The sequence below is a fragment of the Platalea leucorodia genome (assembly GCF_965183815.1).
Source record: "Platalea leucorodia genome assembly, chromosome: 13".
In the NCBI taxonomy this organism is placed as follows: domain Eukaryota; kingdom Metazoa; phylum Chordata; class Aves; order Pelecaniformes; family Threskiornithidae; genus Platalea; species Platalea leucorodia.
In genome coordinates this window covers 12,116,884-12,143,078 of record NC_138835.1, presented here as the reverse complement: position 1 = coordinate 12,143,078, position 26,195 = coordinate 12,116,884, and the positions used below count along the sequence as shown (strand labels likewise).

Below are 26,195 nucleotides of genomic sequence, written 5' to 3'. Positions count from 1 at the left end.
AGAGAATGTATATATATCCTGAAGAGATGGATGGCATTAATCCAAGTTGGCTTAATCATACTATGGTAAGCTTGATGCTTTCTCAGTGCTTTGAATGTAACATTTTTTTCATTTATACATGCTGTTTATTCCTTTAATTATTGTTTTTGCTGAAACACTAAGTTGCAGACAGCTTAGTTTTTTTCATACATATAGCTTAGTTTCAGCATCGCATTAAGGGTAGGTAGTACGATGATGAAAAAGCTTTTGTCTCCCGAAGTGCTCTCTAACTAATCATCACGAATGAAGCTGCACAAATTAATAACAATAATAGGCACGGGGGAAGGCCTAGAAGAGTCCGAGTTGCCATGCCTAAATTGTGTATCGAAGAACTGTCGTGTGCACTGAGCACTTTCCATCCTTGGTACAGGGTAAGATGTAACAGTACGGAGGAAAACAAGGGTGTGATGTTGCGGCATGCTACATGCCCAGGCAGGAGTTCAGGCTGTGGTGGCATTAACTTGCTATTCTTCGCAAAGTGCAACGCTTCAAGTACTGTTCTGTATTTGTAACAGCTCGTATGTACTTGTAATACTTACTAAATCCTTAGATTCTCTTTAAGTTGTTGCATAAATTTTACTCAAATTTTCTTATTCTGTATGTACCAGGCTTGTACAAGCCTGTTAAATGCGTTTGGCTTTGGATCAGAACAGTTCTAGAGAATGTAGTGGAGTTCTTTCACAGGACTTGCAAGATGATAAGTTTTCCCACATATTGCTTTCGTTCTCCTTAAGCGCTGTAACATCTCACAGTTAAGTATATAAAAAGCCACCCATAGCCTGTAGTAAGTGTCAGATAGTGGTGATGGTACAGTGCAGATTCAGGCATTTGATCTAGCTGGACTCTGCCACTTGATTTTGATCACACCTCGTCATCTCATTGCCTTTAATTTTGCATTTTATTTTTCCTAAATGGAAATCTATTATTTTTACATTAATGAAGATTTTAAGGAATCTGTTTATTAGTTTAAAATGTTTATTGCAGAACACCATGAAAGCAAATACTTTTGTCCCAACTGTAGATGAGGAGTATTCTATTACTTTATTTGCATAGAAGATACTTGCATTATGTTTCCATCTTGAACTCTCCTATTAGATTCATATTTTTTTGTTTGTTTTTCTTTTATAGTTTGTGCCTTAGGTTGGATGAAATAAACTCATGCAAAACCCTCAGAAGACTACTTGGAAAAGATAGGTATTTTCAGTGAAGCTACAGACAGGAAACTACCACTGGCCTGGTAAGATATCAAAACTTCTACATTGTCCGAGTGTCTCAGCCCCAGGAGGAGAAGGGCCACTTTCTGGTGCAATTTTTGACTTTCAGGCTAGCTGTTTCTCTGTGGATTGTCACTTCCATCCAAACACCAGAATGGCTTCTCAGCTTGGAGTTGGGAATTCTGCTGTCAAGCCCAGTTGAGAAGGTTGAGACTGAGCCTTAATTTGCTGCTACTATTAAAGATCCAAGGACTGTAGTCCCAGAGATGAGGTCTTGCGCTCTTGATTGCTGAGACTGGATCCTCCCCCTCCCAAAGAGGTGGCAGTACTAAGGACAGCATAAATAGACTTAAATCCACGATCTACCTGTTCTCTGGCCCACAAAACTTTGAACAAAAATGATTTAGTGGCTTGCCTTCGTCATCGCTCTGTGGTCAGCCACTGACAGATCTAAGCTAGAGGTATCTCAAGACTGTTCGATTTATAACTGATCTGATAATTGTCTCTGTGCTAGTTAAGATGTCATCACTGATGCCTAAGTAGCCGCTTTCATGCAGTAGTTTGTGTATGAAGAATTCTCAACTTTTATTTCCAGATTGCAGGTTCTTTAAACCATGTCAAAAGATAGCTGATCGAGCACAAGATTTCTGAAACAAAGAGCTTCACATAAATTTTGGATACAGGAGCAAGGTTTGAAGGCCACGAGTGAAGGTATAACTCTGTGTTTGTGATTTAACATGTAATATGTTAGGACCACTACCTGTCATCGCTGGGTCTTCAAGGTTTTACATCAGAAAGTTGCATTCAACAAATGTTTGATCGCATGGTGTGTTTTTATAAGAAATGTTGTCGTCTTTAGAGTCAAACAAGGATCAGGTGTAGGGGAGAAGCATGATTATTTCCAAACAACACAAAATTATCAGCAATTTCAAAGTACTTTAAAATATGTGGTTTTGTCTTTAATTGTGCTGTTACTGTGCTTGCTCATGAGTTGTGGGTGATAACATGTGATTATCATCTGCCTACTTGATCACATGCACATTTGTGATGCTTGCAAGAGAAAACATTATCTGGCTGGTAACTGTCATATTATGCAGAGTTTAAGAGACTGTTTCCCAGACAACAGAATAGTCATATTGCATCCATGAACTGTACACCATCGTCTATCTGCACTTAAGTCAAACACTCGGTGCCAGCTGCTGCTCCCACTAATGACATGGACGAGATGGAACTGTTTGCATAGCCATAATCAAACTCCCTGAACCATGGCAGTCAAGGAAATTGCACAATTAAAAAAAAAAAAAGGTCAAAATTCACGGTTCTAACGAGTCATACAGCACATACCTTGTTTCAAATTTTGAGTCAGCTTTTAAATCGAAACCGAATCATTCACTAGCCAAAAGCCATTTAAGGGCCATGTATGACCTGCTTAAGACCTCTGCTGCAAAGCATGAATACAAGTGCACCTGTATAATAGGGTGTATCATTTCACTATGGCAATTGGGGTACGTTAAAACAAACCAGCACAGCTAGCAGGTGGAAGACCTAACCTTAAGGGTAGCCAGCATGCTAATGATGAGGCCATGAGATGGCCAGCTGTGTGTGATTGTGGGTACATTTATTTTTCACATTTTGTATGTTGTCAGGTGGGGAAGAAAGCTGATGAGAAAAATAATTATTTGCATTCCAATTATATAAACGGTATTAGAGCCTAGTTCGTGTCGACAGAGTTAGACAGTATGTTTCACAACTGCAGCAGCTGTATCACATGCTTGACAAGGAAGGTATCTGGCCAGTTTTGCGTATGAGGCAGCAGTACTCTGAAGGTGTGCAGCTTTAAGCCTCTTAGGACATTTAATGGTAGAAGAATAAAATAAAACGGATCTGAAAACCAGATGTTTGTTCCAGGGCTAGTGCCAGATCATTCTATTAAGCGCACATTTTTAATATACCCTAACTTAAACTAAATGTTCTGAAGCAAAGATAATGTCTGGGCTTGAATTTGGGGGGGGAGGGGGGATGGTGGTGGGGTTTGGGTTTTTTTTCAAGGTGTGGGGGTTACTTGGGGAAGGGAGAGACATTAAATGCTAGGTAACAAAAACTCAATCTCCCCTTGATGTTCTTAGCTTCAATCAGCTAAAAATGAGTGTGCTTTAGCAGCAGTGTAGCAGTATCATCAATTAGCAGTCCGTATACCATGCTATTATTTCACAGTCAGATGGCCAGAGGTTTCTGAAGATCTTATAATGAATTTTTCATTTTTTATTTGTTAAGAATGACTTCAAGTTTGAGTGGCATAGTAAATGACTTTGCTCACTGATCCTGTGACATTCGGTCAGAATATCCTGTAAATTTAAAGAGGGGTTCTCTGGGGTGTGTCGTTCCCTCTGTGGGTAGTATGGGAGATCCAGGGTAGAATCTGTTGGAAGATTTATCACCTTCTCTACATGTCTCATATATAGTTTCTGACTGCAATTCTGCCTTCACAGCTCCTCCAAGAAAAGGCAATTCCGTGGTCAAGACAAAGAGACCATTCTCTCTTCAACCAAAGATTACTTTAAATCTTTTTGAAATATGCATCACCTTCTGTTAAGAGCTTACTAAATTACATTCTATGACTGCTATCCTAGGCATACTTCACTATTTCCATAGTTAAAGTACCAAACACTCTTATCTGACATTTAATGCACATATCTACAACGGTATACTACAGTAGAAGCTTGCACTCTGGATTTTTCTCATGTTTTTCTGTCTTGAAATCTCAGTCTGCCTTTGCCTGAGACATCGTACATGCTTTATTTAAGTCAGGGCACTGAGAGTTATGTAGTAGAATTGCATATGTGGTGACAAGTATCTGCAAAGGAAAGAAAAGCTACATCATCATAGATGTGGACTTTTGGAAATTGAAGTCTGAAAGACTGTTCTTGAGTATGTGAGGCATCAAGTATGGAGAGTGGAATACATAGACAACGTGTGTAATCCAACATATTCCACTGACGGTGAGTGGCGGTTATTTTAGCTTAAGACAGTCCTTTGGTGCAGGAATCAGATGCCTATGAATAGAAAAAAAATGCCCATGTTTCTTTAAAAACAATTATTAAGCAGTGCATTCAAGTTGACTGCTTCAGAAATATAGTTTTAAAAGTGTCACCTTGGTAGCACCAGCTCTTTTTTGAGTGGTTAGAGAAGATTCAGATATCCGTTCCAATGAAAAGGCAAAACGGTTTTGCTTGCTTTTTAGCAATGGATGAGGTCAGCCTCATACTAAACAAAGGCGAATATGATTTTAGCTTTATGATTACAAAGAATAAAAAGATCGTACAACAGAGAGAAAATAGCTGCATTTTTCAGCTGTGATTACAAACCTAATCAATAAGACGCTCTGAATGCTTTTTAGCATGGATAATATAAGACCATCAACACTACTCATTCACTGAAATAATTTCAACTTTCTGCCTCATTAGATTTTCAAAAGGCTTTTTGAAGTACTGCTATCAGTTATTCAAAAGTTCCCTCTTCCTAGTAGCTACGTACTTACCACATACACTTTTAAAGCTACATTTTTAAACTATTTGTTAAAAATTACCCATCTGTTGGTTTTTAGGAATTTATTATATATTTGTCATAGCAGCTTCTTGACACCTATATTTGCGTGAATAAATATTTGTGAGTTTGTTAAATGTAATTTTTACCCCTTCTGGGTTTCTTGATGCAAACTTACTGGCACAGACAGCAAAGTCCTGGGATCTGCGTATGCAGCCCTTTGTGTAGATCGTGAGCAGAGCAAATGTGTTAGCGTGTAAAAACTGAGCAAAGGAAGGGCGTGTGACTTACTTCTAAACTCAGCCTTTTCTGTAGGGCAGGTACCTATCCAAAATGCAGCCGATCATTGTCGACGATAAAAAGTCGTCAGAGAGATCTGCAGCCTTGCGAGAGAAGGATGTGCTGTTGTCCTGTTCCTTTGCTGTCGCCCTTACAGATGGATTCCTTGGCTCTCAGCAAAACGTGGCCAAACCACGTTCACTATAATTGTCCAATGTTGAAGTAACTTATGCAACCTGGTAGATAATGTTGATGAGGTGGTAATTTGACTGCTTTACTGAGTGCGTGGAAACACCGGTACGGAGACCTCCTTCCCACAAACAAATCTCAGATGGCTTTCAAAAGATCGTATGTTATTTTAGAGCTTAGAAATGATTTTGGGAGCCAGACTGTTTGAAATGTGTCTGAGAAGGAAATGAGTGTAATTTTGAAACAGGAAATAGATTTGCAATAGTACTGTGAAGAAATTACATCCCTTTTTTTTTTACCTCCCTGTATCACCATGCTAGAGAACAGCAGCACTTTTTGACTACAGCCTTTGTACAAGTTGTGCATGAATACATATATACGAAAGATTTAAGCGGTAGAAAAATAATATATATTAAGAAACTCCAGGAAGAATCTTTTTATGCGACCAATATTGGAAAACAAATTCTGAATCTGCATATAAATCTGTGGAAAAAAGTTAGTACCTTCTTGGTTTTAGTCATAAGAAGGAAGAAAGTATATCTCCCCTTTTTTATGATATAGGAAATGGAATATGGCAGTTGAGAATGAATAATTCTCGTTATACACTCTGCCTTTTGTGTCATCTTTTTCCCCCCAACAGACAAGGAGAGCTGTCTGAGACAAACTTCTATGCTGTCATTTGCACTCACTGCGTTTCATTTCTGCAATAAGACGTGTCCGTGAGCAACAGTACATAGAATCAAACTGTACGAGCCTGGGTTTGATATTGCCCCCTGAGTTCCCTGTCCTTTATTTCCATTCCATAGGCTTACATGTGATTTAAATTCCTGGCATAAAAAAGTGGTTTGGAAACTTTCTGGCCAGGCAACCAGATGTTCTGAACCTTTAGAGTCTCACAGGATTCCTGCTGCCTGTATTTCACCTGTCCTTGCGATGAAGGCAAATGTTGAAGGTGAGCACACAAAGACGCTAGAAGATTGTTATTTATATATGTTACCTGAAAACTTCTGGGTTTTTTCAGTCCTTTTGGGAAGGCACAGGCAGAAGCAATGGATTTTGGGATGTGTATGTTTATTATGCATTGTAGGTTACCTATGTCAGAGATCAGGTTGCCAATCACAGCCCCTTTTATCCTTTCAGTAGCAGAAGGTGAGTACAGATCGCTAGCGTGTTGGAAGGGTAGCACTTCCCTGTGGTGTAAAATACTGTGGTGCATACGTGCAGGGCCACTTAGGCAATACTTTCAGAAATGATTTAAACATTCTGATGATGATTTAAACATTTAAACGAAAGCAAAAATGATTTAAACATTTAAGATCATGTTGTCAAAAGGACCGTTTGTGGCCATATGTTCCTGTCTCCTCCGTTTTTCTGCTGCTGAAGTCATGCAGCCGAGCAGCCAGTAATAGCGGTAAACTGGTCCAGCAGTAAGTCAGGTCCTTTTTGTAGGTTTAAGTTTCTGCCAAATTATCCAGGCTTAACTAGAGGACATAAAAGGGACCTTTATTTTTTTATTTGGGGATGTCTCATTGCTTTTATGTTGAGTTTTCATTAATGAAATTCATAAATTCATTTGAAGTACTGAAAAAAAGGTCCTGAATGTTTCCATTTTGTTTCCAGCAAGGCATTTCTGTCTAGGTCACCTGTTAACGTGGAAGCAGGGGAACAATTTATTTCTGCGGTAAAATACGCTCTGGATTTAGGGGTGGGCAGCCTTTGAGAGTGGTTGCTGCTGGGACGCAGGATCAGAGCAGGGATCTTGTCCTCCCTGATGTGGCAGTGCTTAGGGATGTGGGGACTTGAGGTGCGCTTGCTTGCGAGACGGCTCAGTCCCAGTCCTTTCCCTCTGGAGGAGTAAGAAGCACCAGGTCCTCGCGTGGAGAACGCCGTGGGGAGCTAGCCCCCTCGTGTGGATTTTCCACACAGAAGGCATGACTCGATTCAGCCTTATTTCTGAATATGTATACCTGCAACTTTTCCCTGAGAGTTGATATGGTTACTGGTTTTTCATCTCTTCTTAGGGGACGATAGGTATTAGTCTCAGGATAGAAAATGATAATCTGTAACAATTTTTATTTGCATTTCATATGCAACTTGACAGCCATTTTCACCAGAACATGGGGGATTAGGGGAGAGGGGTTTGTTGGCTATTTCTGTAATCTGATTTTTCTTCAAATTGAGCTCTGCCCTGACCTAGTAAATGTATCATCATGGAAATGCATTTGCAAATTTGCACCTAACACCATGTTTTCAAGATGTGAAACATTGTGTAGCGGTGACATTTCCCCATTAGTGTCTCCTTTCGATACTAATCAGAAATCTGGAAGGATCAAAATTAGTTGAACAAAACTCCTATTAAAGTATGAGCAAAAACTAGAGGAGTTGGTACTATTCTGCACTGAGATATTGCCGTGCTTTCTGAAAAGAAGGGTATTTGCTTATTGAAAGTAACTGAGGTAATTATTGAGGTGACCGTTTCATACAGAGATGCATAATGACTTGCAAGGCATCCTGGAAGCACTGGAAAGAGAGCTTTGCTATCCAACAAAGCTGTTTTAAGAAGTACATACAGGAAAACACAGCCAAGCATTAACAGCTTCATATACTGGATTGAGTGCTGAGGTGAAAGAGTGTTCATGGATGGGGTAGTCATTAAGAACTGTATAATGGAAGTCATTAAAGAGATATCTGGAAAAGAAAACATTGATAATGTCTGGTTTTGGCGAGTACAACTGCCAGACTGACAAAGGGATTGGGAACTTGTTTTTCCAGCTCAAGAAAAGATCGAGACCTTTGAATGGTTTTCATTAATACTGCACGCCAATACCGCTATTTCACACACCCCAAAACTTTTCATTTCAGATCAAGCTTCCTCCATTCAAACCGGTGTCTCCCTGTTTGAAAAAAATACAATTTCTACACAACTCAAGGCACTTTCAACATTGCTATCTTGAGAATTTTAGAAGAAAACGCTTGATGATGTGTCACGAAAGGCACGTGGGTTGGTTTGTTGCTGTAACTAATTTCTTACTGCTTTATTAAGGGTGTAAATCACTTCTGTTTTATTCCAAGGATGAGTAAGAGTTCGGGACAGTTAGTTGAAACCCCTCCATTCTGGAACGGCCTGCCTGTTACAGAAGGTGCTTCTTAATGTGCAAATTAGCGGAGCGGCTGTTTCGTAACTGTTGTTTATAAAATAACTTCCAGGCGGAGTGCTTACAAAACGAGTTGGCTGAGGCGGCGGGTAAGCAGGGCTGGGTGGGGCACTGGCATCACCGCTCGCACACCCGTTAAGTAACGCTCACAAGGGCTCTGGCGGGCGATCCGGCACGTGCCTCCGGCCCACGCGTGAGACGCCGGGGATCTCTGCACCCGCTGGTGACGCACGGCCCTGTAACGCTTTACCCCGCACATGGTCAGTGGCGTAATGGCGCCGTACGTGGCACCCTCAGCCGACTGTAACGTTGGCCCGTTTTACCCGTAAGAGACGGGCTCCCAAAGGCCGGAGTTAGTATCAAACGCACGTTAATGCCAGCTTTAACCCATTAAGCCTTACAAGAGCTGACCGGCTGTATTTATGACATAAGCATCCTACAACACACTTGCGAACTTGAAACGTTTTCAAATGTAACTGAAATTCAGCTGAGGGAAGCTACTCGGTTGCACCCTTTATCCACACCTCAGCTCACGGCGGGGGCGGGGCAGAACTCGAGAAACGTGACAGCTGTGGCCGTAACGTCACCCTTAAACGTCACGGTTGGCGGGACACGACGAGTAACTCCGTCAGCAGCGGCCGCGGGCGCCACGGCAGCGGAAGCGGCCCCGCCCCGCGCAGGCGCAGTGGGCGCGGCCGGGCCGGGCCATGATGCAGGCGCGTGACACCCGCCGCTACTGGGGCACAGGGCCCTCTGCGTGACTTTCACGCCATACGTGACCCCTGACGTCAACGCGACGCCGCGCGGCGATTGGAGGCCAGCGTTCCGCGCCCCGCGGCACCGCTGCGCCTCGCTCCTGGCTGCGCAGGCGCGGCGGCTGCCGGCGGCAGCGCCTGGCCCCGGGGCTGCCGGAGCGGCGGGCTGCGAGGGGGGCGCGGAGGCGGCGGCGCTCCCGGCCCCATCCCCATCCCCGCCCCGTGCCCGCCGCCATGAAGATCTGGACCTCGGAGCACGTTTTCGAGTAAGTGCGGCGCGGGGGCGGCCCGGGGGGGGAAGCGGGGCGGCCCGAGGGGAGGGCAGCCGCTCCTCCGGCCGGCCGAGGGGGCTCCGCCGCCTCTGGGCCGTCCGCCCCCCGGGCCGGCTCGGCGCCGCAGCCCTGCCCCGGCCGCCGCGGCTCGCTCGCCTCGGTTGACCTTGCCGCGCCGGGGTCACTCGCCTCGGGCGCAGCTCCGAGGCCGGCAGGCGGGCGGCGGCTGCGGGTGAGGGCCCTGGGCCGGGGGGGCTGTGGAAGGCGCTTAGGAACCGGAGCAGGAGGCAGGCGTACCGGTGCGGGGCCGGCCCGGGGCTGTCGTGGTGCTGTCCTCGCCTTCCAGGGTGGGACTGACCGCAGCCTGCTGAGGCGCGCCGGGGCGCCGGTGCTCCGGAACGCCTGTGCTGGGAAATGATCCGAAGGAAATGCTTGTTAGAGGAAAGTAACGTGCATTACTCTAGTATTACTGAAACCCGAAAAAAAAATGGCAATCTTTCGGCATTATGTCACAAGGAAAATGTTCTTATCAAATTATGAGCCAGAAGGTAATTGAACTCAGGAGTCCTGATTAATCAGGTGTACTGTAGGCTGAATTTGCATGCACCACTGTCCAATCCACGAAACAGATGTTTTCCTCTAGGGAAGGACACTTAAAGAATCATAGCATCGTTTAGGCTGGAAAAGACCTTTGAGATCATCAAGTCCAACCGTTAACCCAGCACTGCTGTTTGTAGGGTTGAGAACTGGAAACTGAACTGCTTTAAAAAGAATAATTGATTGATGCGTTGTGTTCACTTTTAATAGAAATCCCGTTAAAAAACGAAGCTGTACAACTGTGTGTCTTGATTCTCTTTTGGCAGTCACCCCTGGGAAACGGTAACGACAGCCGCCATGCAGAAATACCCAAATCCCATGAACCCCAGCGTGGTTGGAGTCGATGTCCTGGACAGACACGTGGACGCCGGTGGGAAGCTGCACAGCCACAGGCTCCTCAGCACGGAATGGGGGATACCCTCCATTGTGAAATCGGTGCGTTTGGTATTGCAGAGCTTGAAAAGGATGCCGGGGAGAGGGGAAGCTTGTGAACCAGGTGTTGCAATAGATGCGTACCATTTCATAACTTTAATGGTTTAAAAATATAAGCGCTTATGTATCGGGAAAGCTCGATGGCAGTACACATAGTGACTAACTGATAGCTGAAAATTGCCTAGATCTTAGATTGCTTCCATCTTAAAAATGAGATCTACCTCAGCTGAATAGTTTTATTTTAAACTAAACCCTAATTCTGTTGGCTCAGTCTCTGCTCAATACAATAACCACTACTTACGCATTTAAAGGCACTAAAAAAATTGCAGTCGGTTAGCGTAATGGAGTCGGTGTGTTTGCCTGTCTTCTAGCTCATTGGCACGTGCAGAACAAAGACATATGTTCAGGAGCACTCTGTTGTTGACCCGGTGAAAAAAACAATGGAGCTTAAATCCAGTAATGTAAGTAGCTGCGTTTATGCAATTGAAATAGATTACAGATTGTAATAATTCTTTGTAAATTTGAAAAGGAAAGTCATCTTGAAGATGACTTGAAAATTGCATTAGAACAATACGAGCTAAAGGTTTAAGTAATGTGTTTATAGTTGACCGGTTCCATTTTTCAGAATGGAGCTACTAGGTTTTTGGAACTTTTCAGATGCTCCGGTCCTGACCATAGTGATGAGCAGGAGAGGTGTAGTTTTGGGGCGGGAGGGGGTGTAAGAAAAAAATTTTAAAAGCCTTTTGGTGTACGCTGTCACCATTTCCTAATGATGTGACATTTTGCTCTTTGTACTGCTCTGTCTGTCTGATCCCACTGTTGAAATGTTCCTGTAAGTGTGGTAGTGTATATTGGTAAATGATCTAAAAACCTAAGGAAAGACAACTAGATCAGCAAATGCAACCCTAATACTTTCAGGAAAAATATAATGTTGAAATCAGATATAAGCATGAGTTTTGAATCTGCAGGTTTATTTACTACACTCCTTTAATATTTTTATCAAGGGGTAATCTTGTCTTCTATTCTACAGATTTCATTTACAAACCTAGTGTCAGTAGATGAGAGGCTTGTCTATAAACCACACCCTCACAAACCAGACAAGTAAGTTGTCCCATGTCCTGTCTGCAGCTGAGTTTGTACGCGTCTTCCGTTATCAGCTCCTTATTGCCGATCTCTCCATCACCCTGAGCACAGAACCTGCGCTAGAGGCACATTTATCTGCCTTTAGTCTATAATTTTGGAGGTTTGGGTTTTGGTGTGGGTTTTCGGTTTGGTTTGGGTTTGTTTAGTTGTTTGGTTTTTTTTTTTTAAGGCAACTTTAGAGCTTGCTGAGTCTGTACTCTGCAACTGGTGATAATTCTGAAGGATCTTTCTAGGGATTCTAACGTAAGAGGTTTTTCCTCTCGTGACAGTCATAAATGTTAAATCCCTATTGTTGAAGGGGATGTCTTAATACTTTTTTTCCCCAGTATACCTTCACTCCCAATCTGCTGTTTCCACTCTTAACTTGCTGCTGCTAAAGATGGAAATAGTTGAGGGGACGCTTGGACTTAGTGGGGACTCCTGATTTTTATTTTATGAGTAGAAGCATAAAGCAGTTAAGCACTGTGGAAGTGGGTTGTGTTTATGGGGCAAGAAGTTCTGCGTTGTAGAACGAAGCTGATGAGGGAAGGTACTTGTTGGGGAGGAGTGAGTTTCTTTCAGCAATGCTTTCTTTTTTAAACTACTCAGAATAATTCAGTTTCCTGCTCTCTGTTTCAGAACCGTTTTGACACAAGAAGCAATAATATCTGTAAAAGGTGTCAGTCTCAGCAGTTACCTAGAAGGGCTAATGGCAAACACAATTTCCTCCAATGCTAATAAAGTAAGTATGACCCGTGTGTAAAGTGTGTGACTGCCGGCTAAATGACAAAGGGAATAACAATCTCGATTTTACTTCTTGGCTTTGTCAACAGTCTTAGGAAGGGTCCGCACAGTTCTGCTGACTTTACTGTAGAGACTGAATGCTCAGCTTACTGAATGTCCTCTTTTTTTTTTTCCCTCTTGTGAATGGAGATAAGTTATTATTGGCAAAGCTCACTGAATCTTCACTGGAAAAACATCTCCGCTCACTTAAGAGCCTGGCACTGTCACTCTTTTGCTGCCCTCTTGATGCCATCTATTAATTTTTTCTATTGAAAAAAGGATAGACATCCAGACAGATCGAAGTAGTTATGTGGGAGTGATGAAGTGGTGTTTTAGTTGTGAGTGTATGCTCTGGGATTCCAAAGCTGTCTTGAGTTCAGCCTCAAGAATGATAAAACAATCTGGATAAAAAGTCTTTTGTGGCTCATAACATGAGCGCTGCTGACATAAGGATTTTTTTCATGAAATGTAAGGCAGTACGTGTTCCTGCAGTACTCTGGTTATTGAAGTAAAAAATATCAGAGGCGTGTATTTCTGTACTTTCTTCCTTTTTCAACTATTGTGTCTTCGGTCATTTTCAGTAAGGCAGGGTTTAACCTATTTACTTATTTGCTAAGATTTATAAACTGATAAACTTTTCTTTAACTGTAGGGCCGTGAAGCATTGGAATGGGTAATTAATAGACTGAATGCTGAATTTGAAGAGTTCACAGCTTCAGCAAGAGGAACCATGAGGAATTCAATGGCAGCAGCAGCATTTGTAGAGAAATGATAGTAAATATACCTGTATTACTAAAGGGGTTTAACAATCTGAAGCTTCTCTCCAAACCTAAATACATGTATCCTTTGTTATTTAAAGGCATACCTGTGTATTAGGCACATTTCAAATTTAATTTGGAGAAAAGCTGAATTCTTACTAATGAGGCAGATGCGCAAAGCCTAGTTAATATATTGGTTTAGCTGGACCGAATTCCGGTTACAGATGAAGAAATCATTTTCTAGTTCCTGTATTTGCACGAACACTAACTTATAATGTTTTCAGATACGAAATGGCCTCATTTAGCGATGAGGCTGCATGTGGTGGAGGAGACTGGCATGTTAGGTTAACTTCTGTGGAACTTTTCTTTTTGTGTGACTTATGGACTACCTCTTTTGGGACCAAGCCCAAAATTAAGCAGAATGGTTTGTTCCAGCATTGTTCTGTTTGTTAATTTTTGATAGTTGTGTGATACAACTTGGTTTAATAGAAAGTTTGTTACTTGATGCTTGAAATACAAAATAATGTACAAAGTATTTTTTGATAAGCTTTTTAACTTGTTTGACTGATTGAGCTAACATGGTACCCAAATTATTTTTCAGTCAATATAGGTAAAACATACAGAGTGTCTCTTATCTACTAAGACCTAAGTTCTGTTCCTAAAGGTGGCATTAATGAGCTGAACGTACAGGAACTTAAAATAAAATTTTATCTTAAACTTCTAGAATAAGCATCTCCGTTTCTAAAAGCCCATTAAATAAAGGGGTGCAATGAGCGCAGAGCCTTAAAATCTTGCAAGCTGCTAGGGCATCTAAGAATAGTAGGTGTTCACCTCAAAATTTCAAAGAACCGCTTAAAGGACTAAAAAACCTTTGTGAAGTTGGCTAAAGAGATAGATACCTAAACATAAGAGGAAGTGATATTAAAGAACGTTAATGATAAAGTCATTAACTTGATCATGCTCCAAAAATAACCTGTTGCATCAACTGAATATTGTGTTGTCCTTTAACTTAAACATAGTGTTCTAAGTTCCAGAAGGTCCTTTACTTTTTGAACTAATTTGCTCACAGTACAAGGCTCTTCAAATGAAAACCGTGAGAATAAAAAGTTTTCTACAGTTTGTGTTTGTTTCTTGGTACTCGCTGTAGGTTCTTGGTACTGTCACCAGGCATTAGCTGTGGGAACTTAACGGTCAGACCTTGACATCCGTCCTCGCATAGCGTACCAGTCTGCTGGGAGTCCCGTTGACTCCAGCAGAGGCTCTCTGCCCCGTGAGGCTCCTTCAGTGTGAAGGAAAAATGGAAAGAGGCAGCCCTGAATTAGCTGGTGCTTGTATTTTGGTGCCAGAGGCTTTTCCTGGAATTTTGATTCTAAGCTTGCAAGTAATTTCAAGACTCTCTCTTAGCCTTTAAGAACTGCAATGATGTCACCTGTTCCAGCACATTTTATGTTGCATGCCATTTCTGTTATATCAGAATTGCCTATTGAATAGTGTCTGCTATATAGAGAACCAGAACTTATTTTAAGTGGTAAACACATGGGAACACAATCTTCTCTAAGATTTGTGTAGGGGGGGGAAAAAACAGGTATATATATAACTTCTAAAAATTTAACTATTCTAAATATTTTTCTAAAAAGAAATGGTTTGAGACTACCTTAATAAATTGAAATCATTGAGGTTTGCCATACTTTTACAGGACGTTATTACAATTGAAATAGCATTTAAATTTAAAAAGTGTATGTGAAACTTCTGCCAAACTGTACCATTGAAACTGGTTTTAAATGTTTGTTTAGCCATTAGCATCACTTGGCATTTTAAAGTCGATTTTTTTTCTTTTCCTCATTTTTCTGCACTAAGGACTGCATAGTATGAACTCACCATTTGCCCTTGCACTGAAAAAAACTTTAATTTTTGCAAGCATTCAACAACTTCTTGAAAGATCATGATTTTCTTTGTTCTATTTTATTTATATGCCTGCATTCTCATTCTGTCAGGTAGTATGGCTTTCTGTACGTGGCGCTTTTTAAATAAAATTTTGTCTGAGTTCTGGCCAGATCCTGAAACTTTCTGATCTATTTGTTTTTTTTAACTGCTTGGCGAGTGACCTAAAGTGAGGAGGGTGAAGGTGAAGAAACCCTCTGGAGTTAATAGCTTCTTTTATTGAAATGCATATCCAAAAATGCACGTTTACAGCAGCTGTGGTCTTTTTTGCTTCTTAATAACTGGTTTTCCGCAAATCTGACACAATAACTGGTGACCAGACTTCACAGTTTGCTAGATCCTGTGGAAAGATTTTCAGTCTACTTGGACTGAGATTTGTACGCTACAATTGACCTGTTAAGGAATGTGTCTCTGCACATAGAATCTAATGCTCGCTATTGTTAAAAGCAGAAGAGAACAGAATGTTTGGGTCTGTACAGTCACGTAACAGCTTGCCTGTTTGCCCACAATTCTCACAATAGGAGACTGCACCTAAAGAAGCTTTGCTTGGTGGGGAGTGGGGGACTGTGTGCAGCAATTAATTACAAAGTTTGTGCTGTCCCATCGCAGGAGAAAGAAGTAGATGCATACGTGGTCAGATGGTTTCTTTGCTAGCCACTTCAGCAAGGCGTACGTTCCCTGCAGATCAACGCCGCAGCGCACTGCGGGGCTGTGTCGTGGCTGGCAACGCTCTGATGAACGCAGGGTGCTGCGGATGAATGCACCGATACTGCAGTGAGTGTGACCTGAGGTAGTGCAGAGAAGCTGTGTGTTCTGGTGGTTAGAAGGAATTGGAGGAGTTGGGTAAGAGAAAGGAGCTACAGCTGGAGGGACAAAACTAGAGGACCAGGAAGAAAGAAAAATGGGAGAGGGGAGGGGGACGGGGACGGAAGGGGCAGAGGTGGAGGAATGGGGTGTGAATGAATCAGTGGTGTGGTCTCTGGTGGATCCCTACCTGCTTCAGCTTGCCTAAATGGATTCATGTTTTACCTTATCTGCAGATTTAGGCTTTTAAATCAGTGAAACTTCAAACTCGCCCATATAACTGTGCTGAGAAATAGAACAGAAGTGAGTGAGCTTTAGATCCAAAGTTCAATGGCCTGGAGAATATTTTAAGACGGCACTGTTAAATCTTATGTTCTCACTGCTCCTCTTCTGAAGTTTTCAGTAATAAAGTATTAGGTTTCCGTGCTGTTCATGGTCTTAATTATTTTGAATTACTTTCTCATGTTCCTTAAGTACTTAAGTACTCCAACACAGCTACTAAGGATGTCTGCCAGGAGGACAGACACGCTAGAGGTCTCTAAAGCATCTTTCTAAAGCAAGTTGCATCCAGAAATGCTTTTACAGTTAATTTAAAACCAGGAGTTTAAATTGCAGTAGCTGGACATCGAGGTCTTGGCAAGCTTAATGCCCTCTTCTGTTGAGAGTGAACACTTGCATCATCTGCTGGTTCTAAGGGAAACAGTGCTCTTGAATTCTCAAATATTTGTATGGACACAGCCGTATGCCTATGGAAAGATTCTTCTGAATGAACTGCTTACCTGATTTGTGTCTAAAAGTTGAAACAAAGAATGCAAAAATTACTTTTCTTCAGGTTTGATACAAGAATTGGCCATACCAGTAGTGGGATTTTGGTGTTAATTTCGTAAAGATTTTTTTACTGTAAATTACACTCACCTTGTCTTTCGCTTCTTGATTTAAACAGTCTTAGGATGGCTAAAGCGGCAGTATAATGGATTAACTTGTTTTACATTAACTGCAAGGCATTCTAAGAACACATCTATAGGGGTTTAGATTTTTTCAGTGCTGCGTAGTTGTCTAGCTTCCCTGTACCCATCTGCACTCTAAACTTGTTAAAAGCTTGTGTTTGTGCACCTTGCTAATTGCCTACTACTCTCGTGTTCTGCAAGGTACTGCTTTTGACAATCTGAAATGATGAAAGCTGCTACCATGGAAGAAAGCAAAATCCTACATTTACTGTGACACTGAAAAGACTTGTGTCTATGTGAACACTAAAATAATACCGCTTTCTTCAGTCGGCAATAGAAATGAAGTACTTTTAAAAAGGCTTAATTTACCGGAGAAGTATTTCTTCTTGCTGACAATGGGTGTCAGCACCTGTTCAGTCATAGAGCAGTTAACTATAAATGTAAACCAGTTGTTTGTTTTGGAAAATTGCTGATCTGTCTATTGTGGTCTGTATTTGCAGTTAAAGTGTACAGTCTCGCATATTTCCAATAAATGGCATATACGGTAAAACTAAGCACCCAGTGTCTAGTAACCGCAACCTTTCAAAGCCCCCTGGCATTGACAGATCATTGGTTCAAAGGAAACACCAGCATCCTGTTGAGGTTCACGTTTATACAAGAACTGAAGAGTGCCGATAAAGAGAGCTTGTGTGAAAGCACTGAGTCATTTCAGAATCCTTCCATTTCTCAAGGTGAAGGTTGTTCTTTCACTTGCACAGGACCTGTTCATTTCTTTCTCAAATAATTTGATAGCTTTGCTTTATATGTTGCCATAAAATTGAATTATTCTAAAGGCGAGGTTACATGCTACAACTAAGCTGAACTAATTGCTTACCTTCAGTGAAAGGAAACAGTCCTGTGTCTGTCCGCCTGCCTCTTGTTCCTGGCTGTGCTGTCCTACTTTCTCCCTTGCACTGAAGATAGATAGTGGTCTTCACACACGTTGTTGAGCCAAGTCAACTTGTTGAGCCAAAAAAAACATGAATACAAGAAGTGATACCATCTTTATGCAGCCAGCAGCAAGGTGAGACACTGAAAGAGGAGAAATGGAGGCTCTCCTTATCCACAGGAAGCTATTAGGTAGGCTGAAATTATATTGCCTCTACAATGTATATTACAATAATTTCATATTCCATCTATGAGAAAGAATATTTGATGCTGTAAACACTGTATGCTATTAGAAAAAATTACAGTTTTGTAAAACAGTAACATTGATAAGTTAAAGCTTTCTTCTGAGACACACATATCACAAGAAGTTCAACACAAGGTGGCTTTTTTACATTTTATTTTTCTCCAGAAAGGTTTGACAGTCCTTTAATCAAAAAGTTTAAAAACACTGAACTAAAAAAATAGTATCAGCTAGATTATATATATATAGATAGATAGATTTTATATATATAATCTAGCTGAATGTATCAGCTAGAATATAATACAATGAACAATGTATATAGTAAATATTTTCCTAATCATGTACCCCATCCTTTTTACACCAAATTAAATGAAACAATTGCCCCTGCTGTGAACATCAATATGCCTAGAGCCTGTTCAACTTTGTGGATACTCTGGTAAGAAATCTGTTTTATAATAAGGCAAGTAGCATAATTTGGGTGAGTACTTGTTCACAGGTTTTTTGGGACTATGTAGATATTATTTACCTGTGAGTTAACTGCTTTGGTTTATCTAGATTTAAACTCATTTACATATGGCAGCCGCAACAAAGTCGAGTAGGTATGTTGTGAAATTGGGAGTAAGGAAGTGTGTATCCGAACCCGTACTTGGAATTTATTTATACTTTGTAGTCGTGTCATATTCTGAACTATCTAGCTGAAGTACTAGAAGCACTTAAGCTTCTTAGCCTGATACTCTATACAGTTTTATTTTCTCAGTTTATAATTGCCAGTTTTGAGGGACATTCAGCAAGCTATGCAACTGCTTTTCCTGGGAAAGAATAGATAGAGCAAATGGAAGCAGGGTGCTACTGCACAGATGTTAGTTCCCTGTCTGCAAAGTGAGGTGCAATAATGGCCCTTATTTATCTAGGATCCTATGTCTCCCTTGTCTTTCAAAGAAGCGTAAGCACCTATGAGACTTACTTAAAACATGTCTGAAAACAGGCTCCAGCCATTGATGTCACCTAGGTGTCTTTAAAATTTTTATACAATATTATTATCAGCTGCGGACAGGATGTTTTACATTATCACGCTATTTTATCATAACATTTAAAAAATAACGTAGCTAATAAAAGTTATTAAACACATTAAAATAGGAAGTAATGCACAAGATTCTTAAAACTTGAGTGTACCTGAATTCTGCTCTGCAGATCCTGGGTCCCTCCAGAGACCATTTACACTAGATTTTGTAGAATGGAGAGCGGAGAACTTGGGTGACACCGCAAAATTATTTTTACTTTGAGCGCCGGTGTCCGAAAGTAAAAAATTAATGTCGTCATCTGCTTCATCAACTAACCTTCAAAATGTTGTCCTGTAATAGGAAACAGCACAGAACTGCAACTTTATTTTAAGATTAGAGCTGATTTCGGAGTGTTTTCTGCTGGTGCTCTGTGCTGAGTGCTGTACTTACTTAGACAAGAGGAGATTTAATAGGAGATGACCCGTATTGTCATCAGTGTGGCATGATTTCCAGTAGCTGTAGAACAGATTAGGGTCAGCAGCAGAGAGAACAGCAGGGCTTTACCAGCACAGCCGAATATGGCTTACACAGGCAGAGAAAGGAGATAAATCCACAGCTATCAAAGGTAGGAAGCGTTATTACTGACCTGTACATTTTATACAATAGGGGCCATAATTCCATGTTTCTTGGCAGTGTTATTTCAAAGGAAAATGTGTAATAACTTTGCCATTTTAAATTAAGGCAGAAGGAATGCAGTGAAGGGATGATGGAATTTGCAGTCTGTTGGAAATCGTGTTGATACTGGCTTTTTATTGTATTGTAATTTGCCTTTTGTGTAATTACTTGTTCTCCCCTGTACAATGCACTTGAGAATCTTTTAAGAAAGATAAAGTCAGTAACAAAATGATAGTGCTGTTAGATAGCAAGGGGCTTTTTTTTTAAGGGGTTAGTTTTTTTGTTGTTTTATTAAGAATATAGGTCAGCAAGCAAAGTTGTAATTTCATCACAAATTGTGCACGTTAAGAAAAATTCATTCGTTTTGCTTTTTGATCTATAAACATTGTACCCTTGACAGAATTACAACCATGTTGCATGAGCTCTAAAATTACAGATGCACTATGAGTAAGTATTAAGTGTATTCAGGAACTATTTCCGGTCTCGTCATTGGTACATAAGCAGCTTTTTTTTAGTCTGGTAATTTTTGTGTTGTGCTAAATCCCCACGGTTTTAATATTTGCATAGTAAGACATCATTGCTGTCAACTTCAGTCCATGTTCAGCAGACACCTGCTTCAGTTAAGAGGTGACCTCAGTGGGAGTTCCACCCCTGGTGATTATGTTAAATCCATTATCCATGCATCTGGACATCGGTTGTGTAATAACACGGGCAAAGCTTGGGTGTATTCACCTGAGAAGCTGCTGCCTCCTGTATGCGTGTATCTTATCTTTCACTTTCTTGATCTATAAAATACTTTTGTGATGACTCTCTGAAAAACTTCATGTGCATTCCTGTGCCTACATCTGGAAAGACAACAGCAGGTTTCAACTGCTCTCTGCTTTGCAGCACAGCCTTGAGACGAGAGAAGGCAGCTGTAGATCAGCCTCCTGATCTTCTCATACTATAATTAGATGCACCTTTATGAACTGAAATACAAGCTGTTCTGTTCCCTTTTTAATTACATGTCTGCCTTCTATCAGAACTGCTCTTTAGTATATTTTTACTAAACAATTCAAACTAACTACAAATTAAAAATTACTGTTATTACAGCACAGGTTTTATGCCCAGAGGTACAAAATAAAAGTAATAAAATAAGACTTCTCTTTATCTGAAAAGCAAGTAGAACTGATGTTGCTAAAATGTGTATTTCTTAGTGACAGAATCAGTTTAGCACACTGCTAGCTTCCAAAAATAAATCCTGCACACACTGCAGAGAAAAATACTGTTTTCTTTGCCATTTTCTTTAGCATCCTCAGGAAGATTCACATTTTTTAGCTAGATGTTATGAATCAAAAGGAAATTGTCCTTCGTACCTTTATAGTCAGAGGCCCGGTTTGACTTGTAGTTGCCATTTACAGCTGTGTTTTCTTTTTCAAATTTCTCTCCATAATCAGCAAGCAGCCTAGTATCTGAATATCCTATGGTAAATGGAAAAGAATAACAAAACCATTTTAATATCCATTCTATTACATAACAACTATTTTATTCCAGACCTTCAGGACAGAGAGATGGCCTCTGACAGGAGGGTATTCTTTGTCAGGCTGTCATAGATGCCAAAATCTGGCTGAACAAGGAGAGACATGCCAGGACAGAAGAAAGTCTGCTACTGTACATATTATTCTGTACTTGTACTTCTGTACCGGTCCTCTGTGAAGGAGCAATATTCTACATAAGTCCGTGAGCTCTTATTACTAGAGTTTTCTGCACCATAGGAGAAACCGCTGAGAGACATGAAGATTAAAACTGTATGCTTAGTTATTTTCAAAAGTAATATTATTTGGGTTCATTATGTCTTTTTGTTTTGTTTTGGCATGTTATTAGAGCTCTTTAGTTTAAAATACTTCTGATTTAACACGGGTCATGTTGTGGATTTACTTGGCTTTTCAGTGTCATCTCTTCAATCTACCTGGACCTACTTGGTCTCACTTTTTTGGCCTCCCTGGACCCCTCCAGTGTCAAGACTTCAGCCTCCTTGGAACTCTTTAAAATCCCCTTTTCAGATTCTTTGGATTTATCCAGTCTGAGCTCTTCATCCTCTGTGGACTTCTCCAGTCTCACTTCTTCATCTTCTCTGGACCTTTCAAGTCTCCCATCTTCAGCCTCTTCGGACTTCTCCAGTACCTCCTCTTCAATCTCCTTAGAGCTCTCCAGTCTCACCTCTTCAGATTCCTGGGAGCGCTCCAGTCTCACCTCTTCGATTTCACTGGACCTATCAAGTCTCACTTCACCAGGCTCTCTGGATCTCTCTGGCGACAGTTCTTCAATCTCCTTAGACCTCTCAAGTCTCACCTCCATACCCTCCCCAGATTTCTCCAGTCCCAGTTCTTCACCCTCTCTAGACCTCTCCAGTCTCGCGTCTTCACCCTCCAGTCACACCTCCTCAGCTTCCTTGGACTTTTCCTGTACAATCCCTCCATCCTCACTAGGTGGCTCAGAGCATCCCTCCTCAACCTCTTCAGAATCACTGGATCTCACCGATTTTAACTATTTCATGTTTCAGGGCTCCTCTGAATTATCCTCATCGACCTCTGAGGATGTTTCTAATCTCATCTCTACACCCTTTCTGGATGTCTCCAATCTCACCTTTCAGGATGCTTCTGCCCTCACTTCCTCAGTCTCTTTGGACATTTCTAATCTCACATCTTTAGCTCCCCCAGACCTATCCACTCTCACATTTCTGGATGTTGCTAATCGCACCGCTTCAGCTTCTCTTGATCTCTGCATCTAACCCTCTTGGCATACCCCTTTTCTCTCTGCAATCTCTCTATACTTCTCTAAACTTTCCTCCTTCATGTGCTCTTTCCTAAGTTCTGTTTCTGAAAGTTCTTATCTGAGGAAAGCTTGGCACTTTACAAATATATCCTAGCATCTAAACAGAACTGGGTCGTACAAATCAATAACAGTGCCTTGTTTACAGCTGCATGGAGAAGAGCGGGAACAGAGGGACACGTAGCTGGAAGAAAGATGTCCATCTCTGCTAGCATAATGTTTTTCTGCCAAGCCGTATTTGTGGCCTGGGCTGCCCATGAGGCTTTAAATAATCTTACTGATAACTATTTTACCTATCAAATCATCAGGTGGTACCACTAAAACAGCATTTGTATATAACAGCCCTTTATCAATATATGCAAGTAGTGCAGTTACTTGTGTTGCATCAAATACGTTGCATAGGTAGCAGAGAGGGGCTTCCTTAAATCTTTGGTGCTTTCTTGTACCTTTTTTTAATCATTGTTATGGCTGGGTTTTTACAAAAAAAGCATGTTTGGTTTCAATACCATATCACTGGCACCTTTCTGTGTTAAAAACACTGCCTGTCAGAACAAACATTTTTTTAATTGATTTAATTTTTACAAGTTGGAAAGCTTTGCTCCAACATGCCATGCATGTCTCAAAATTAGGAGGACAAAAATGGCTCGCACAAAAAATAAATAAGGAAATAAATGCATGAAAGAAGAATTATTTTCTGCCTCATTTATACTAGTTATTTCTTTAAAATTGAGTAGGAAAGATTGTAATATATGGACCTTAGAAATGAGCCCCAAATTCAATAGGAGCAAAGTTGTTTAGCAGTTACAAAAAAAAAAATCAATCCCAAATCGTTGGTCCAGATGGAAGGAACACGTGTAATGTAGCATCCTGAAGTGTCTGCTTTCAACACGTGACCACAACTGGCACTAACTAGAGTCGTCTTCAGTACTCTCACTAGAGAGATTAAGTCGGCAAATTAAGGACAGGAAATTCTTTCCATCTTCCCACTCTTTATTCCTGGTTGGTGTTCCTACTAATTACACTAATAGGCCCTCTTCTCTTACTGTCATATGCTATCCTTGAGACAGACCCCGACGTATCTGGTGAACAATTGCTCTCTTCGTTCTGTGGCTCTATGCTGATGTGATGACGTGTGGATTGTTAATTGCAATGGCTCTGGACCAAGTGAGATCTCTAATAAAGCTGAAAATTACTCTGTGCTTTAAAAACGTACTGTAAGTGAAAACATCGCTGTGTAGTGATGTGACATCGCTGTGCGATTTCCAGGGATCTGCGCTTCAGCCGATACCAAAATCGGCAGGAAGACACCAGGCCTCTGTGCAAAGAGGACCAAAGTCACCGGTGGTTCCTCAAGGCCCATACAGCTTCTGGAAGATTCTTATCTATTTTGTGATGTGGTTTGGCTCTGAACGGAAGGAAGAGAGAGAAGAGGTATACATGCTTAAGTGCAAGGATTTAATAAAAACCCGATCTATAATCTCCTTAAATCCTTAGTCCTAATTATTTAAATGAACATTAGATTAGGACCAAATTGATTCCTTATCAAACATGATGCAGGTCTTCTTGCAACTTTTTGCTTATTATGTATGGCAAATTGTCTATTTTTCCATCAAGTGTCAACAGACGATGATAGCTTCTAGTTTGCTCTGTTGTCTTTATCAATCTGTTTAGAGTAAATGACGGAATATAATTTCAGGTGTATGCATAAATGGTCTTACAGTTAAAAGAATCCCATGCCAAGGCATCATGTCCAATGGGATAAAACTCTGAATACGGCACAGCTTGGCCACACACGGATTAAAACTCCAAACTGTGCTAGAAAAATCATTGCCTCCACATGCTTGTAAACCATTTTCTTCTTTAGTCTTACCTAGAAAAAGCTAAAAACTGATGGCATAGGCGGGTAATGGCAACTGATTTAGCCAGAAAAAAACATGCTTTTAACCACTTGCATGGATTCTTAGATTGCAACAGTAGTAACGTAGGAATGAGCTAATACATACCTAACCTAAGTGCTATATAACTAGCCACTAGCCTCGTTGAAGAGTCAGGCTTTAATTTCTGTTCTTTAGGTAACTGACGTGCAGTGTTCGTGTTTCCCGGCGAATGACCGGCTCTGACCCACGGAAGACCCCCCCACACGCTTTTTGAGACCCCCCAGGCAGGTCCCGGCTGGCCACACCTGCAGGCGGAGCCGAGGCCTTCCCAAACAGCGAAGGCCCCAAACCTTTCCCAGACAGCTCCTCCCGGGGGGGGAATGGGAGGAACACGCCGGTATAGCGTGGTGCTGACCGCACCCCGGCGCCTGCGGGAGGGCAGCGCCCCGGCCCCGCTGGCCGGCTGGGCGCCTCCAGCTCCCCGCCGCGGCCCAGCGCTCAGCCCCCGGCGGCGGGGAAGGGACCGCGCCGCGGCCGGGGCTCCGCGGGAGGAAGAGCCCGGGCGTCGCGTGCCTAATTCAGCCCTCTGATTGGTCGCTGCTAGAGGAGAACGCTTGTGACTGGAGGGGCGGCCGGGTAGCTGCCATTGGTCAGCCTCCCTGAGGTAATTGGGATTCCGATTGGCGGAGGGATCGTTCCTGCTTGTTGATTGGCTCGGGCGCAGCGCTGCGGTCTTTCCCGTTCCGGCGGGCGCTGACCTTGCCGGCGCCGAGCCGCCCCTTCGCCCCGCTCTCCCCGCAGCCATGGTGGCGTACTGGCGGCAGGCCGGGCTCAGGTACGCGCCTGGCGCCGCGGGGCTCCTCTCGCGACTTCCCTGCGATAGCTGTAACGGCCGGAGGCGAGGGCCCGGCAGGGAGGGCTGGCGGGGTCACAGCCGCGCCTCCGGAGGGGGTGGATGAGCCTTTGGGAGGCGTTTGGTTCTCACCCGCGTTTTCTCCCCCCTTTTCTCTCCTGTCTTCAGTTACATCCGCTACTCCCAGATCTGCGCCCAGGTTGTTAGAGCAGCCATGAAGCCTCAGTACAAAGCAGAGGCAGAGAGGGCGGCGATGGCCACTGTGAAAACCGTGAAACCCAAGAAGGAATAAAACGTAAGTAAAGGGGATGGGCTGCGGTGCCGTATTGCAGCTTTTTGTACGACGGGTGTTGGTTTCCCAGTGTGAGCCGGGTTAGTGGCGGTCTGTAACTGCGTGGCTCGTTTCGTGCTGTATGTGGAAAATCGGCTCTGATCTTCGTGCGTGAAACTGGAACGGATCGCCGCCTGGTTTGGCGCATCTGTGTGCGGATGTGCCCGCATCCCGATTGCGTGTGGGACAGGGAACTGCGTGATCTCATCAGCTCGGTAAAACGAGGTGCTTTCTCCATCAAGTGCTGCTTTGGACAATTTGGGCTTTGGTCAAAGTTGTTATGGACTTATGCAAAACAGCTGAGTTTCTGCAGTGGTGTTCATAGGTTTCCTGTCTCTTATTTTACTAAGCCTACTGTTTCCCCTGATCAGCAGACTTATTTGTGTAAGGGTTATCTGTTGTCTGTGAAAGACGGGTGCTACTTGTACCTGTATTCGTGACATCGCATACATCATGAGCAGCTGAAATCTCTTCTATTCTAAATAGAACAGGTTCTATTCCTGATCTGAGATTAAATATTATTACCTTTTGTTTGAAGCATACCTTGTACATATTCTTGAATCGAATAACTTGTGCTTTAAATCTCTCATAGGAGCTGATCTGTGGTGAATACTGTTAACAGCAAACTACAAAGCTGTAGGCAAGCTCAA

The 26,195-nt window shown here is 42.1% G+C and overlaps 1 protein-coding gene across 13 annotated transcripts; it reads left to right on the top strand.

Moving 5' to 3' along the window:
* The first annotated feature begins 9,298 nt into the window (after nt 1-9,298).
* Nucleotides 9,299-25,164, top strand: PRELID3B (PRELI domain containing 3B). Of its 13 annotated transcripts, none has more exons than XR_014229661.1 (7): nt 9,299-9,440; nt 10,310-10,478; nt 10,847-10,936; nt 11,506-11,576; nt 12,237-12,339; nt 15,688-15,852; nt 17,710-21,200. XR_014229661.1 is itself a non-coding variant. In XM_082326037.1 (7 exons), exons 1-7 carry the CDS (start codon nt 9,409-9,411, stop codon nt 24,602-24,604), a joined length of 678 nt encoding a protein of 225 aa, XP_082182163.1. In that variant the 5' UTR covers nt 9,299-9,408; the 3' UTR covers nt 24,605-25,164. The 13 variants fall into 13 exon arrangements, 12 of the variants coding, with proteins under 12 accessions (XP_082182163.1, XP_082182164.1, XP_082182162.1 ...); XM_082326037.1 differs by lacking the exons at nt 15,688-15,852; nt 17,710-21,200 and adding exons at nt 23,751-23,915; nt 24,557-25,164; XM_082326038.1 differs by lacking the exons at nt 15,688-15,852; nt 17,710-21,200 and adding exons at nt 23,751-23,915; nt 24,536-24,571.
* Nucleotides 25,165-26,195: the final 1,031 nt, after the last annotated feature.

Bases quoted from the DNA above. Each gene is read 5' to 3' on its own strand.
- PRELID3B (XM_082326028.1), top strand. From the start codon at position 18,279: ATGTATCAGCTAGAATATAATACAATGAACAATGTATATAGTAAATAT. The intron at 18,434-21,602 runs GTAAGAAATCTG...TTGGCTTTTCAG, and splicing joins TCAACTTTGTGGATACTCTG to TGTCATCTCTTCAATCTACC.